This window comes from Eptesicus fuscus, chromosome 23 (assembly GCF_027574615.1).
Source record: "Eptesicus fuscus isolate TK198812 chromosome 23, DD_ASM_mEF_20220401, whole genome shotgun sequence".
Classification (NCBI taxonomy): Eukaryota; Metazoa; Chordata; class Mammalia; order Chiroptera; family Vespertilionidae; genus Eptesicus; species Eptesicus fuscus.
Window position 1 is genome coordinate 27,211,541 of NC_072495.1, and position 14,837 is coordinate 27,226,377.

Genomic DNA, 14,837 nt, shown 5'->3' on the forward strand with positions numbered 1-14,837 from the left:
CACTCGGCAGCGTCCGACGGGGCAGCTCTCAGGACGCACACTGCACCGTGACTTTAAAATCTCCCCTTCGGGAGCCATCGCCTTGGCCAAGCCTCCTTTCCTTTTGCTCCAGAACAGACCTCTCAGCCTCTCTCATTACTGAGCGGGCTGTGGAGTCACAGATCTGGCTGCGGCCGGTCAGAGCCACAGGAAGCACCTGCTGCCTGGCGCCCCATGGGCTCTGGCTCGGCACAGCTGAGGCCCAGCAGTGGCTCCTGCCCGCCTCCTGCCAGCCTCGGCACGTGCAGCTGCCACACGCTGAGGTGACACAGACAGGTGTGGGGACAGAAACATCCCAACTGCCTTTGGTATGTGCTGCGACCTCTGAGCACAGATCAAAACCAGCCCTAATTTAAAAGCCCTAATTGCCAGGGACACGGGGCGTGTGTTTCTTTAGAGAAAAGGAGCCCTCCAGCAGGCGGCCACTGGGGTGCGAGGGTGCCCACGCTGACCCCCCTGATCAAATGCCACACGTGCCAGGGCAGGGCTCTCCCCTGGCAGGAGGAAGACCACTGACTGTGTAACTGCAGCCAGAGTTGCCGTGAAAGTCAAGGCCAAGACGAGGACCTGCCAGCAGCACTCCAGTGTGACGTAATCCCCGTGCTCAAGGCCAGGAAGAGCTAAAAGGCAGAAGAATAACTGCCAACAGATGAGGAGACCAAATTACCGCCCTCAGAAATAACAGGAATTCAGTGCAGTGGCTAGATTCCAAACAAACATGCAAAAATCAACAGGGTTCCTGTAAACCAGAAACGCGCTCTTAGGAAACAGAATGGCCAACAAAAGGCCCTGCACAAAACAGCGACCAAACATCAAGGACGAAAACTCAGCTCAGCAGTCAGAAAGACAATCATCTTGAAGACTTCGAAAGGCGGAGGGACAGCCGCCACACCTGGAGGGGAGGGTCCCTGCAGACGCCCACCCTCTGAGCTGGATGAAGTCACTGAAATGCAAAACAGGAACCACCAACACGGCTGGAAGGAAACGAAGCCAGCGGGCCTTTCTGTGTTTGCCGAGCCCCTGCCTGCCTGCCAGGCACATGCGGGAACTCGATCCACGTGTGTGGAACAAGTGGGTGAACATTTTGTCACTCTTAGAAAGGCTGCCTAAGCACAATGAACAAAATCACAGGCATTTGACAACATAATTCAAAACTTCTGTATGTCCAAAAAACACACCAGTTACAATTAAAAAGCAAACATCAAACTGGGGGAAATATTTGCAACATTTGATGAGAAAAAGATGAGTATCTTTAATATGTAAAAAGCGCTCCAAACCAATAAGAACCCCCCTCCCACCAATAGGAAATGGAGCAAAACCCAGGATTCACTTATTTGCAAAGAGCAGGCGCTTCCCTGGTACCTGGCCCAGGCCTCAGCCCACAGCGCTGCTCAGTGCCTGTCCGACAGCAGTTCCCACCAACAGGGCATGTGCCACACCAGGAGCTCCAGACCACGGAGCAAGATGGCACCTGAGCCATTGGGGCCTTTTCCCAGAGGCAGAGAGGACTGGCCTCTGCCTTCCTCCCACCCAGTGGCCCCCGGGGTACACCCAGCTGTCCCTCCCGTACAGCCATGCTGGACTCTTCCCGCACCTGCCATGGTAACTGAGGTCGGACGAATGTCATCCCTCGACCTCCGCTTGGGCCGCCCGACGCCCTCTGCCCCGCTCTCTCCTCCCCACGCTGAGCGGGGAGAGCGGCCTCTCCCTCTGCTCCTCAGTTGCACCTTTCATCTGTTTCCCAGTTCAAGAAAGTGGATGCGAGTAACTACAAGGTCTCATGTAATCTGAGCAAAAAACCTGACAGAAGACTGGGCTGGCTTTCCAGACTGAAGGGGAAGGACCCAATAAGACAGTAACTACAGCGTGGTTAGTGTGAGAACCATAGGGACAGGACACGGACCGCCCAGTGCCATAAGCACATCGCTTCTATCACCTTCCCCGGCAGCCTCCGCGGCCGACTCCGTGCTTCCTGAGGATGCTGGCAGTGATGACAGCTGGCACCCACGTGGCACATGCTACAAGCCAGGCATGGTGCCCACACATGCTAATTCTTAGAATCCCACAAGAGCCGTCTGAGGTAAGGACAACGATCATCCCCAGCTAGAGTGGGGAGAGGAGCTGAGGCCCAGGGCGGGGAAATTCCAGCGCCACCAGAGGCTGGCACCGCGGGCTCTCAGTAGGGTTCACTTCCTGAGGAGCAGAGGCGTGAAGGAAGCCGAGCGTGCACATGGGCCCCCACGTCACACTGCTGTTCCTTTCCTTCAACGACGTGACCACGTGGGTATTCGTTTTATCTTGATTCTTCACATTATACCGATATTCTACCCACTTTCATATCTACTCACTAGTTAACTTTTAAAGTGATTCAAAAGCCAGGCAAAGGAACAAGCAGCTGGATGGATGGCTAAGGTCCTGACTACGCTCCCTCCTCTGCCGTGCAAAGTTCAGAGTCAAGTACATGAACCCTAGGACCTGCACTCCTAAGTTCCCGCTTCCGCCCATACCTGCTCATTGCACCCTCCTGGCTGCCGAGTTAGTGGCTTTTACTCCCATTTTTGTAGGTTCTCAGAGCCTCAGGGAACCACCCACACCAAGCGAAGAAGGCCCGAGGGGGGGCCCAGGGCGGCACGCACCTGCAGCAGCAGCAGCTGCGCCGGCCGCTCGGGAATGGACGTCATGAACTCCAGGTGCTTGGCCCGGTCGAACCCACTGGCGCACAGGGTGGGGCGGAGCAGCTGCACCACGGCCTCGTAGTCGCCAGCCTCGTACAGCCGCTGGATCTCCTCCAGGGACTGGCACCGCTCCAGCGACTTCAGGTTCTTATCGATCTGGAAGAAACCCAGAATTCCTAGCGGGTGAGAAACCCCTCACATGCTCCCTGAACCCAGCCAGTGTTCGCATTTATCAGACCCAAAATCAGACTCCCCTTAATATATCAGCATTTACATTAGGGAAATACTTTATCGAAAGTATTTCTATTAAGCCCTGGCTGGTGTATCTCAGTGGTTAGAGTGTCGGCCCACACACCAAAGGGTCAAGTGTTCGATTCCCAGTCAAGGGCACGTACCTGGCCTGCGGGTTCACTCCCTGGCCCTAGTCAGGGCACATGCAGGAGGCAACCAATCAATGTGTCTCTCTCGCATCGATGTTTCCCTTTCTCTACCCCCACTCTTCCCTTCCACTCTCTCTCAATGGAAAAAATACCCTCAGGTGAGGAGTAACAAAACAAACAAAAAATTATTTCTATTCAAGTCAAGGAGTTCAATTCTTTAAAAAAACAACCTAAGGAAACAACCACAAAAACTCCCCAGAACCAGAGCGGCTCAGAACAGTGTCTGCCAAAATAGTAGGAGTCTCGTAGTCAGTTCAGCAAACCAGACTCATGGAGCCCTGGGCCAAAGGTCACATGCCCCATTACCCACAAGCCTCTCCTCACCGGGAGGCCTGCAGGGGCCCCGGGAGGTAGCAGCAGGGGCGCTGCACTTGGCCTTGCCCCAAACAGCTCTGCACCATGAAGACAACGCCCCCACGCACCTCCTCCAGGGAAACGACCGAGTCGTTGTGGAGGTTGGGGAGCCGGATGACAGTGTCGCCGTGCTCAGCCCCTGCCTCTGCCTGGATGGCAGCGGAGCTCTGGAGCATCTCCGTGCAGATGTCATAGTTCTCCAGGGCCTGCTCCATGTCCCCCTGGTCAAAGGAAGAGCAGAGGACAGAGGGTGAAGGAAGAGGACTCGCTGCTATGCCAGGGCCTCACCTCCCTGACCCACCAGCCTGCCGGCACAGGGAGGGCAGTTTCATCCAATTTCTGCCAGACTCTGGAACGGGACCTGATGCACAGTGGGACTCAGGGAATATTTGTGGGACAGATGGATGGATGGATGGATGGACAAACAGACAAATGAATTCACATCACGACTCTAAGGGCAGGTTTCATTAACCTCATGTTACAGGTAAGGACACTTAAGACACTTGAGCGAGGCTGAGCATCTTGTTCAAAAAGCACGATAATATGCCCTAACCAGTTTGGCTCAGTGGATAGAGCATCGGCCTGCAGACTGAGGGGTCCCAGGTTCGATTCCGGTCAAGGGCATGTACCTTGGTTGTGGGCACATCCCCAGTAGGGGGGTGTGCAGGAGGCAGCTGATTGATGTTTCTCTCTCATCGATGTTTCTAACTCTCTCTCTCTCTCCCTTCCTCTCTGTTAAAAAATCAATAAAATATATATATATTTTTAAAAAGCTCGGTAATAAATGCAGGGCCAGGATTACAAGCTAGGCCTGTCCTAATTCCAGAACCGACCGTGCACTCGGTTGCTCATCCTACCACAGTGCACCAGGTACCACCATGTGCGAAGGGCTGGGTAACAGCCCGTCACTGGCCTTCCAGACCAGGCTCCAAAGCAGCTTTCCGAGAAGTGACTCCCTCTAGAAAGCTCTGCAGCCGTTCGTGCGCTCGCTCAGGCTTTCTCAGGAAAGCGTAAGCAAAGGGTCCAGACCCCGAGGCAACCTTGAGTGAGGGCTGTAGAGGGGGCTCAGGAGGCCCCTTTCAGACCCTGTTGTGCTGCTGTGCTTTACGGACTGGAGCTACGCCGGGATTCCCGCGATGCTGAAAATCCCCCACCAGGTCCCACTTCCTCAAGCTGAGCCCGGGCAGGGGCCACACACGTGCACAGGCACATCCTCCAGGAGGCATCCAGCTCTCTTCCGTCCCTCTGGGTGCCAGGGCATGCTCCCCACGCAGCCGAGCACAGAACCAACCTGCAGTGCCAGGAACCGAGCCTTCAGCCAATACACTCGGACCACAAACTCCAGCCAGCCATCCTCAAACAGGTCCCGCTGAGACGAGGCAAATGACATTTGCAGGAGGTCCCCCAGGAAGTGGGTTCCCGGGAAATCAGGCCCAAACCTGCCATTCGCCCCACCAGCAGCAGGGCAGTTCCGAGGAGACACTGAAAAGTCAGACAGAACAAGTCAGCTTCACGTGCAGGTCCAGGCGCCCTGCTGCTCCCAGAGCGCCCCCTCGGCCCTCGCTCTGCTGGAGAAATTACTGGGACACGGAAATTGTCACGTGCTAACTTGGGAACACTAAGCTCTCACTTCCTTCCAGCCCAAGGAAGAGAAAAGCAGGTAGGTGGCTCCCTCTGGTGGTCAGCTGCTGCTAACACTTCTCGGCTAAGACCCTGGATAAGCCAACCCAGGACATGTGCCCACTGCAGATTCGCAGGTTCAAGTCTGACTTCCGCGGCGCGGCTCCCCACGCCCCTGCCTGCTGACCGCTAAGGGTCCGGAACGCCCCGCCACAGGAAACAGCGCTCCTACCCGAGGCGCTTCTGCCCTTGGTCAGCAGCCACTGGTCCAGCTGCAGCTCCATGCAGCAGAGAGACATCAGCATCATGCCCTGTGGGACAGGCGCCGAGGTGTCAGGGACGGGCAGTCACCAAAGGGTGGGGAATGGGACAAACTAAACTAAAACTTACTTTGACTTAAAAAAACCACTGTTCTACCTGCTTCCCGTTTAGCACATGGTCATCAACGGCGACCCGCCGGGACAGAGGGGAGCATGTGCACCTACACGGGCATCACCTGGGAGGAGCCTGGGACCCGGTCTTCAGTCCTGAGGGCCTAGCCCATGACGGGCCGCTCTGCCGCCTGCCCAGTGCGGGGCCAGCTGCCGTATCCACACCGCAGCACTCAACCCTTAAAGGGATCTGGGGTCAGCCCTGGTCCGTTTGGTTCAGTGGTTAAAGTGCAGGCCCTTGGACTGAGAGGTTGCGGGTTCGATTCCCATTAAGGCACGTACCTCGATCCCTGACCCCGTGCAGGAGGCAACCAATTGATGTGTCTTTCTCAAATCGATGTTTCTCTCTCTCTCCCCCTCCCTTCTACTCTCTCTAAAAACCAATGGACATATCCTCGGGTGAGGACTAACAAGAGTCTGCAGGTCAGAGTACTGCTCTCAGGCCCAAAAGGAAGTGGCCCAGCAGAGGCTGCACAACCTGCAGTGCCCTGGCCAGAAGTATCACCAGGCCAGGCAGGCCCTGAAGGCTCCAGCGCCCCCTCCTCAGCATCCCCTCTCCCCCCACTGGGAGGGGCGGCCAAGCACGCTGGGTCCCCTTAGCCCTGGGAGGCACCGAGGGGAGGAGCCTGCGGTATGGAGTGCTGTGGCAGGTGGACGGCATGGCTTGGCCCCTGCTACTAAAGACCCCACCACTCCCCTGAGCAGCCCTACTCAGCCTCTGCACTTACGTTTTCTCAGTAACCGCCCCCGGACCCCAAATACAGCCAAGCCTTCACTTCCCCAGCCTCTCTACACCACCCTGCCGCCAGCCCAGGCTGGGCCAGCCCTAGGAGTCCTCTCCGTCTCACCCCTCACCCTACACTCAGTTCCGCCTGTCAGCTCTGCCTCCAGAACCCCCACCCACCGCCGCCGCCATGGTTCCCCGAGCAACAGCCTCCTGAGAACCTGTGCCCACGCTCCCCCACGCTCTCCTCCACTCAGCCACCAGGGATCTCTCGGCACAAACCAGGTTCACTGCTTTCCTGCTTCAAACCCCGGGGGCCCACGTCCCAGGCCCAGAAGTCAGTGCAGCTCAGCAGGCTCAACAGCCCCCTCCCCCGGAAGGTCCCTGAGCCCCTCCCTGGCCCAGGCTGACAGGGGCCCTGGCCCGGCGCAGCCCCCGCCCGCCCGCCCACCTTGATGTGCTGGTTGCTGCAGTCCCGCAGCAGCGGGTTGGGCAGGCTGGCGCTGTGCCTCCTCCAGCTGCGGTGGATGCTGAGCACGACCTCCGCCAGCCCGGGGGGCCACCGCAGCAGGAACCTGTGGCCCATGGCCTTCAGGTAGCGCATCATCAGCTCCAAGACGCCCCCGTTGGTGAAGTTCTCCAGCAGGAACGTGTGCACATCCTGCCTCTCTGCCGGGGGGAGAGACCTGCCTGAATAAAGGCCCTTCTGTGCCAGGGCCTCCCATGTTCTTTGGAAGCGAGGCGATGGGCAGGGGCGGGGGAGCAGAGCCCGTGTGTCCACCACAGGCCATTCCTGGCTCCAGCCCGCAGCGGCCCAGCAGGCCTCTCTGAACATCCAGGTCTGCGATGGGCACTGACGGGTTGGCCTCCAGGTGCCGCCGTGCACGCTAGCAAGACCGCGCACAGAAAACACGGAGCCCGCTGCCTGGCACCACGATGCCCTCCAGAGCGGGGTCGGCGAGACCGACCGCAGAGCCCGCCCTGGGTTCGGCCTGAAGCCCACGCCCTGCAGGAAGCAGAGTCGAGTGTGAGCAAGGGCAGACCTCCCAGCTGCCACGAGCTCAGGCCCAGACCAGTCCAGGCAGCCCCTGGACCACCCTTCAGACCACACCAGGCCCATTCTCCCAGGAGAAAACCTGGACAGGCTGGAGGGTGGAGGAGGAAGATCCCCACCGGGCATGGTCACGGGCCCTCCTACCAGACTCCATGAACGTGGCCGCGTCGAAGGACAGCCTCTGAGACCCCGTGCTCGGGCAGCTCTCCGGCTTGGCTTCCGCCTGCACCCCGTAGCCGTGGAAGGGGTCGTCTTCCTCCTCGGGGTCCAGCTTCCTCAGCCTGCAGGACACCCCGTCACAGGAGCCATGCCTCACAGCCGCCCCTGAAGTCCTGCTCTTCACCTCGTCCCGGGCAGAGTCAGGAAGGCTTCGGAGGGGCGGGGAGAGCGTGCACGCTGGCCCTGGAGGGGCGGGCCAAGCCGACGCAGCAGCCCCGGCCCCGAAAGCGGGGGTGAGTGCACAGGGACCCGAGTGCGTGGCCTCCAGCTCCGGAAGCCACTCATCTCTGAGGCCCCGGAAGTGCCTGGCCTTCCAAAAGATGCGCGAGTCCTGGTCCCCGCCCGCAGGACGCTCCACGGCAGGAGAACAGGACACACCGAGAGCCCAACCAGGGGGAGCCGTGCGTGGCCACTGGCACGGACGTCGCGGGAAAGCAGGTGCCGGAGGGGGCGCGGTGGAGGAGAAACACGGGTGGGGCAGGCCGGAGTTGGTGTCTGCAAATCCGAGAAGACAAGACTGTACCTGGGCGGCAGGAACTTCAGCAGGAGCTCCTGGAAGTCCACTTTCTCCTCCTTTTTGCACTTGGTGTTCCGGACGCGGGCAGACCGCCGCTTCGCTGTCTCCCCGTTCTCTTCCGAGATCTTCTTCCGCTTCACGCCCTTCCTGGCTTTATCTCCTGCAGACAGGTCGCCTGCAGAGAGCACACGCAGTCACACGGGGCGAGTCCCTCAGTCTCGCCCGCAGGCTTCCTCTCCATCGTCTTCAACATTCAAGCAAGGTCCCATCTCTCCTTGAACAGCATCCTGAGCAAGGTTATTTTCAAGCCCCCACAAACTGTCTAACCCCACACCCTTCTCAAATTCGCAGAGCCCACAGCCAGATCTCAAGACTACTCTCCGTGCTACAGAACACAGGGTCTCGAGCCAAGCGTTCCCGTCCCCCCTCCCCCCGCCCCCCTCACGCCGGATGGCTGCAGGGGCCTCTGCGGCCTCATGGACAAGCCTGGGCTGGGTGAGAGCAAGTAGCAGTCACACCGACTCCACCCACTGTCCAGCCTGAGCACCTGATGCTATGATGTGCGTGAAAGAATCACGTGACTTCTACAGAAAGCAGAGGAGTCACGTATGACTAAGGGAAAAAGGTAGAAACAACTGCATGTGTTCGTTCAGAAGCTTTTTTCTGTGACACAGAAAATCGAGAAAAGACCTGGGAGCTTCTGTCTGACATTTCTTACAATTCCAACGGCAATAAAAATTGGTAAGACCATCCAAAACAATTCTAGCACATGTGGTGGGACTTGGCTGACTGTTAAGGCCAAAGAACTGGGGCTGCGGTGCGGCCATGCCGAGTGCTGTGGAGCTGGCCAGCGCGGAGCAGAACAGCAGGACCTGCCGGCTCCCAGCACGAGCAGGGAGAGCAGCCTTTCTGCCGGGACCCGGCGGGTGCTGAGGGGCCCGGGAGCTGCATCCTGAGCCCCGCCATCCCTGAGGGGCTTCATTACTGCAGCGGCCCCTGAGGAGGGGGCCCCTGAGGAGCAGCCCCCAGGGCAGGCGGAGAGACTCCCCTGGGGTCCGGGGCCTCTTGCTTAAACCTCAGACCAAGAGAATGAGCAGGACCTGTCCCTCTGAGAGACCCAAACAGCCCAGATCCTTCCTGCCCAGCAAACTGGGTCTCCCCAGAAGCCAGCCCCGGGGGGCTCACCCAGGGGGACACCGGGCTCCAGCAGGCTGGGGCTGTGCAGCGGGAAGCTGGCTGTGGCCACAGGGGAGCAGGAGAGCACGGGCTCCGCCACGGTCACGGAGGAGCCGGCACTGACGGGGCTGGGCTGGACCACGCTGACAGGCGCCGCCACCGCCGCGGACACTGGGTGCTGGCTGGGGTCCTGGTAGTCAGACAGGTCCACCCTCTTGCCGAGGCTGGGCCGCGGCGGCTCGCAGGTGGTGAGGTGGTTGTACATGGCCAGCAGACTCTCTCCCAGGCACTTCCAGCTGCAAAGAGACAGCGCAGCGGTCAGCACCGCCTCCCAGGCGCTCTGAGCACAGGGCCTTGGAGAGGCGGCAGAGTGGCCCCAGGGCTGCACCGCCCAAGGGCAGGGAGAGCTGTCCTGGTGTGTTGGCGTTACTGACAAAACCTTGAGTCTAACACAGCTGAGGGGGAGCAGCTGGGGCAGGGGCGGGGCCTGGCAACCCCCCCCCCCCATCAGAAGCGCTGTAGCACCTCAGCCTCAGGCACCTTCAGCCTCACTGACTCGCCTGACAATCTCCTTCCCCACAGGTCAGATCTTTAAACACCTGTGACAGCTCTCTGCGCCACCATCTGGGGTGTTTTTTGGGGGGAGGGGGGCTGCTAACAAGGACCGGGTCTGAGGAGCTAAATGGGCCCTTAGGCAGGGTCTCTTGGGAGCAAAATGTCAGTGTGTCCCATGTGGGCCAGAGCTGCTGGAGGGCAAACCGAGACCATTGGTTTTACTGTGCGCTGCGGTGTGTGCGGGATGTACTGCGTTGTGCTATGGCGTGCTGTGCTATGTTGTGTGCTGTTACTGTGTTCTCTGTTGTGTTGTGTGTTGGTATGATGTGGAATGACATGATATATCTATCCATCCATCCATCACCCCTGAATGGCTTCCCGTGCTCTTTAACTGCTCTGAATCTGGTTTCCTCCTGTTGGGTGGAGCAGACTGAGAGGGGACTTACAGGAAGGTAGCAGGTAGCTCGAGTTAAGAATGGCAACAGCATCGCCATACCTGGTTTGGCTCAGTGGATAGAGCGTCGGCCTGCGGACTGAAGGGTCCCAGGTTCGATTCCAGCCAAGGGCACATGCCTGGGTTGCGGGCTCAATCCCCAGTAGGGGAAGAGCAGGAGGCAGCCAATCAATGATTCTCTCTCATCATTGATGTTTCTATTTCTCTCTCCCTCTCCCTTCCTCTCTGAAATCAATCTATATATATAAAAGCCTAAGCGACCAGTAACTATGACGCACACTGACCACCAGAGGGAAGACACTCAATGCAGGAGCTGCAGAGCTGCGGTGACTTGGCAGCTGCGGTTCTCAGGTGACACACCCAGAACCAGAGAGGAGGGAGCCCGATTCCGGGGTGCGTCACCTGAGAACTGCCCTCTCGCAACCCGGGACCCCTCAGGGGATGTTGGAGAGCTGGTTATGGCCAGATCCCCATCCCCACAGGCCAACCAGAGGGACCCACCGGTGCACAAATCCATGCACCAGGCCTCTAGTAAAAATATACTTAAAAAAAGAATGGCAACAGCAAAGAGGAACTTAGCCTGGGCCTACCTGGAGGCCCCACTACTTCTTATGGGTTACACGCCTCCAGCCATCTGTCAATGTGCCCCCAGCTCCACCCACGCCTCAGCCTGGAGGCTCTCACTTTGTGCAGGGCCCACCAGCTGACCCAGCACCCCCAGAGGCACGGACCACCTACGTGAGAAAGGGGATGGGCTGCACCAGCTTCAGGTCCGGCTCCTTCTCCCGCACCGTCAGCGCCTGCCTCTTCTTCCGCAGCCCCAGGGCCTCATCTATGATGGCCTGCGTCTCAGCCGCACTCACCGACACATCATGGATCGACATGTCACTAACAGCACAGCACGTAAGACAGGGAGGAATTTCAATGTTACACACCAGAGCCGAAGCTGACATTTTACAGGCAGGGATGCAGCTAAGTGAACACCCTTTAATCCATATTAATTCTTCCTACAAATAAAATAACCACTGGAGTCTGGCCTCCGAAGGGCAATAATTAGCATTCTGAGTGCCCACACACACTAGACGTGACTAATACCCTTCGTTCCTTCTGCAATTGGAAATTGAGCAAAGGGTTTTCATATGTATTAACAGTATCAGAAAAGCCACAGGAAAATCAAATCTTGCTCTTTAATTATTTTTTAAAAATTTAACTAGACCCGTGGTCGGCAAACTGCGGCTCACGAGCCACATGTGGCTCTTTGGCCCCTTGAGTGTGGCTCTTCCACAAAATAGCACGGCCTGGGCGAGTCTATTTTGAAGAAGTGGTGTTAGAAGAAGTTTAAGTTTAAAAAATGTGGCTCTCTAAAGAAATGTCAATCGTTGTGCTGTTGATATTTGGCTCTGTGGACTGATGAGTTTGCCGACCACTGCTCTAGACCATCCTGCCCATCCCAACAAAGAGTCATCAGCCAGCCAAGCTCGCCACAGTCTATGCCATAGACTCTATGGTGTCTCCACAGACACCCTGTGCCTGCGGTGGCTCAGCAGGACCGGCCCTCCCGCCCGGACTGTCTTGACGCCTCCCATCAGGGCTGCAGCACAGAGCCACCTGGTTAAGGACTTACCTGCTCTCTCTCTCTCCAAAGGTCAGGCCCCTGAGGACAGAGGTGAACCAGAGACAGTCTTACAAGGGACAGACTGAGCTAAACAATCCTCCCGCACCACCTCCACCAGCTGAGTTCCCGGCCCAGGAAACACCAGAGGGCGGAGGAGCTGGCGCCGCGGGAGGGAGGCAGCCAGAGCGTGGACAGCTGCTGAGAGGCGGCCTGAGAGCAGGAACGTGAAGGAGGTGCGACAGCACAGCACGTGCAGCGGTGGGAAGACGGCGTTCAGGTGAGAGCAAAGTGGGAGCGGGGCAGGGACGGGACAGAGCACGCCGGGGCCAGGCCTAGAACCTCCCAGGGACCTGACAGTTCTCCTCCTGGGCAATGCTATCGAGCATGGCTTTTGTCCTGGAGGCAAGGCAGGGATGGTGTAGAGTCAGAGGTATGTTTGTGACAATGAACTTGGGCAGAACTAGGAGCAAAATCCCAGAAAGTGAAAGCAAGTGTCGAGGAGGCCTGGTGGTCATCAGGCTGCTGCCAGCAGCCAGAGAAGAGCCGCCAATGCCAGGAGCTGGAGGAGGAAGCGGGGCTGGGGAGGAGGCGGTGCTGAGCTGGGCGCACAGCGGAGGAGCACACAAGGCAGACCACACCGGTCCCAGGTGCCGATGAAGGAGAGGTGCAGGGGCCTGTCCCCCAGGAGGTGCGCATGCCTCCTGAGGTTCAGCAGCTGCTCGGGAGGGAACGAGGGGTGCAGCCCAGGAAGGCACGAGGCCGGGCCTACCATTTAAGGAACATGCGGAGGGAGTCTTTCCGGAGACAGGGCTGCTCCTCAAATATCTTCTCCTTGAGGACCAGCCCTTTGCTGTAGCGGCAGTCCTTCTCCAGCGCCTTGCAGATGAAGTACAGACATGCTGCGGGCACAGAGACAGGTCAGACGCTGAGGCGCCCCCTGAAGCGCCACCTGCCAGGTCCTATCGGGAACCCGTTCCTGCTCTGGGATCGAAGAAACGCATAGCAGTCAATCACGAGACCCCATCTTAGCTGACTCAGTCAGGGAGTATTTCTGAAAACAATGCTACCCACAGCAGAGGGGCCACAGCAAAAAGACCTGGGTTCTGCTGGGACCGCCGCAGCACACTGGCCAGCCCTGCTCAGAGCGCTCCTGGCGAGCCACCCTCTGCTCTGGCCTCAGAGAGCACACAGGGGAGGCTGACGCCCTGGGAGGCCCAGAGCACTTAGCCAGTGCCTGCCCCCGTCCGTGCCAGGGGCAGGTGTTCTCTGCAGAGCAGAGGGCAAGGCTGAGACCAGGAGCTGAAGCAACTGGAAGGCAGTCGGGGGCTCTGTCCGCAGAGATCGCCCGGAAGCCCTGCTGCTCTGCAAAGGCAGTGAGCTCTCTGGCACCAGACAAGTCCAGCTGCAGCTGCCAGGCCATCTGTCAGCAAGTTCCAGGAGCAGGCCCTGGCACAGAAGGGCACATGCAGGGATGAAAGGAGGTAAGCAGAGGTAAGCCCTCCGAGAGCATGTGACTCACTCTGACACACTCACTAAATCTCCACTGAGTAAGAAAGACAAGCAGAACAGAGCAGAGATGCAAAGATATCTCCATTCTCTTCTCCCCACAGGCAGGCAAAGAGACCTTCAGTGTGAACTCGGGCTTCCTCTTACCCAAGCCACCCTCCCTCTGCTGTCCCCTAAACACAGCGCCTGGGAGAAAGGCTCACAGCCCGACTCACTTGTGTAGTCGCTGAGGGTGTACAGGACAGTGATGAGGTTGTCCAGGCAGGGCCAATGGTCAGGGTTGCACCGCAGCCCCTCTTCAAAAGCATGGCGAGCCAGGGGCACCCGGAGGAGCCTCAGGGCCACGTGACCGATCTTATACCAGAGGTTGACATCCGTGGAGTCCAGCATGACGGCCTGGAAGCGGCACAAGCAGAGGACACACACACCCACCGTCAGCCCCTCACTGGGCAGCTGCCTGTGGTGAGGGAGGGCCCAGCGCCGGCCTAGCCACTCACACCACCCAGGAGCACGGCAAACAGAAACCACCGGGGCCAATTTACCGAGTTCAGAACATATGCTTTTTAAAAATATGTTTTCATTGGTTTCTAGAGAGGGAGGGAGGGCGAGGGAGAGAGAGATAGAAACATCATGGACCCACTGCCGCCTGCACGGCCCCTACTAGGGATCGAGCCCGTAACCTGGGCGTGTGCCCTGACCGGGAATCAAACTGGGGACCTCTTGGTTCATGGGTTGTCACTCAACCACTGAGCCACCCTGGCAAGGCCCAGAACATATTCCTGATATATTCTGTCACTCTGAACATCTGTATTTATCACATATTTGACAGAAGTGAAAGAAGTAAAACCAAAAGAAAACATAAGCGCTCTAGCCGGTGTGGCTCAGTGGACAGAGCGTTGGCCCGCAGATTGAAGGGTCCCAGGTTCAATTCCAGGGAAGGGCACATACTGTGGCTGTGGGCTTCATCCCCAGCCCCGGTCGTGGCAGGTGTAGGAGGGAACCAATTGATGTGTCTGTGTCGCATTCTCTCTTTCTCTTCTCCTCCCTCCCTTCCCCTTCCCTCCCTCCCTCTGTCCCTTCCATTCTCTCTGAAAATCGATGGACAGATATCTTCAGGAGAGGATTAACAAATAAATCAATTCTCTGCAGCCAATAAGACCACAACCTCACCCGCCACCAAGGACTTTCACCACCACCAGGGGGCGCGCCCCGCCCACGCGCACCTCCAGGTAGAACTCCATGGCCGTCTCCAGGTCCTCCCGCTGGGCGGCCAGCTGGGCCAGGTTCTTGTATGTGGAGTACTTCAGCATCAGCCCCGGGTGCTTCAGGCCTTCTTTCTCATCGCCCGACGAGACTGCCTGGGAACAAACACACAGCCACACAGTGACGCTAGGCCCGAGGGCCGCAGGCAGCCGCGGGACACTGGCTTCCCCCCGGCCGCGGCCATCCTCCACTGGA

The 14,837-nt window shown here is 58.4% G+C and overlaps 1 protein-coding gene across 1 annotated transcript in view; it reads right to left on the minus strand.

Moving 5' to 3' along the window:
- Window positions 1-14,837, minus strand: part of CABIN1 (calcineurin binding protein 1) — a 75,967-nt gene that overhangs the window by 55,203 nt on the left and 5,927 nt on the right. The window contains exons 5-16 of the mRNA XM_054712675.1: window positions 14,603-14,737; window positions 13,595-13,775; window positions 12,643-12,772; window positions 10,997-11,146; window positions 9,259-9,545; window positions 8,080-8,248; window positions 7,482-7,618; window positions 6,735-6,952; window positions 5,361-5,439; window positions 4,800-4,990; window positions 3,577-3,729; window positions 2,676-2,870 (exon numbers count right to left, since the gene is read on the minus strand). Of these exons, the coding sequence (XP_054568650.1) occupies window positions 2,676-2,870; window positions 3,577-3,729; window positions 4,800-4,990; window positions 5,361-5,439; window positions 6,735-6,952; window positions 7,482-7,618; window positions 8,080-8,248; window positions 9,259-9,545; window positions 10,997-11,146; window positions 12,643-12,772; window positions 13,595-13,775; window positions 14,603-14,737 (2,025 nt within the window). The remainder of the gene's footprint in view (window positions 1-2,675; window positions 2,871-3,576; window positions 3,730-4,799; window positions 4,991-5,360; window positions 5,440-6,734; window positions 6,953-7,481; window positions 7,619-8,079; window positions 8,249-9,258; window positions 9,546-10,996; window positions 11,147-12,642; window positions 12,773-13,594; window positions 13,776-14,602; window positions 14,738-14,837) is intronic.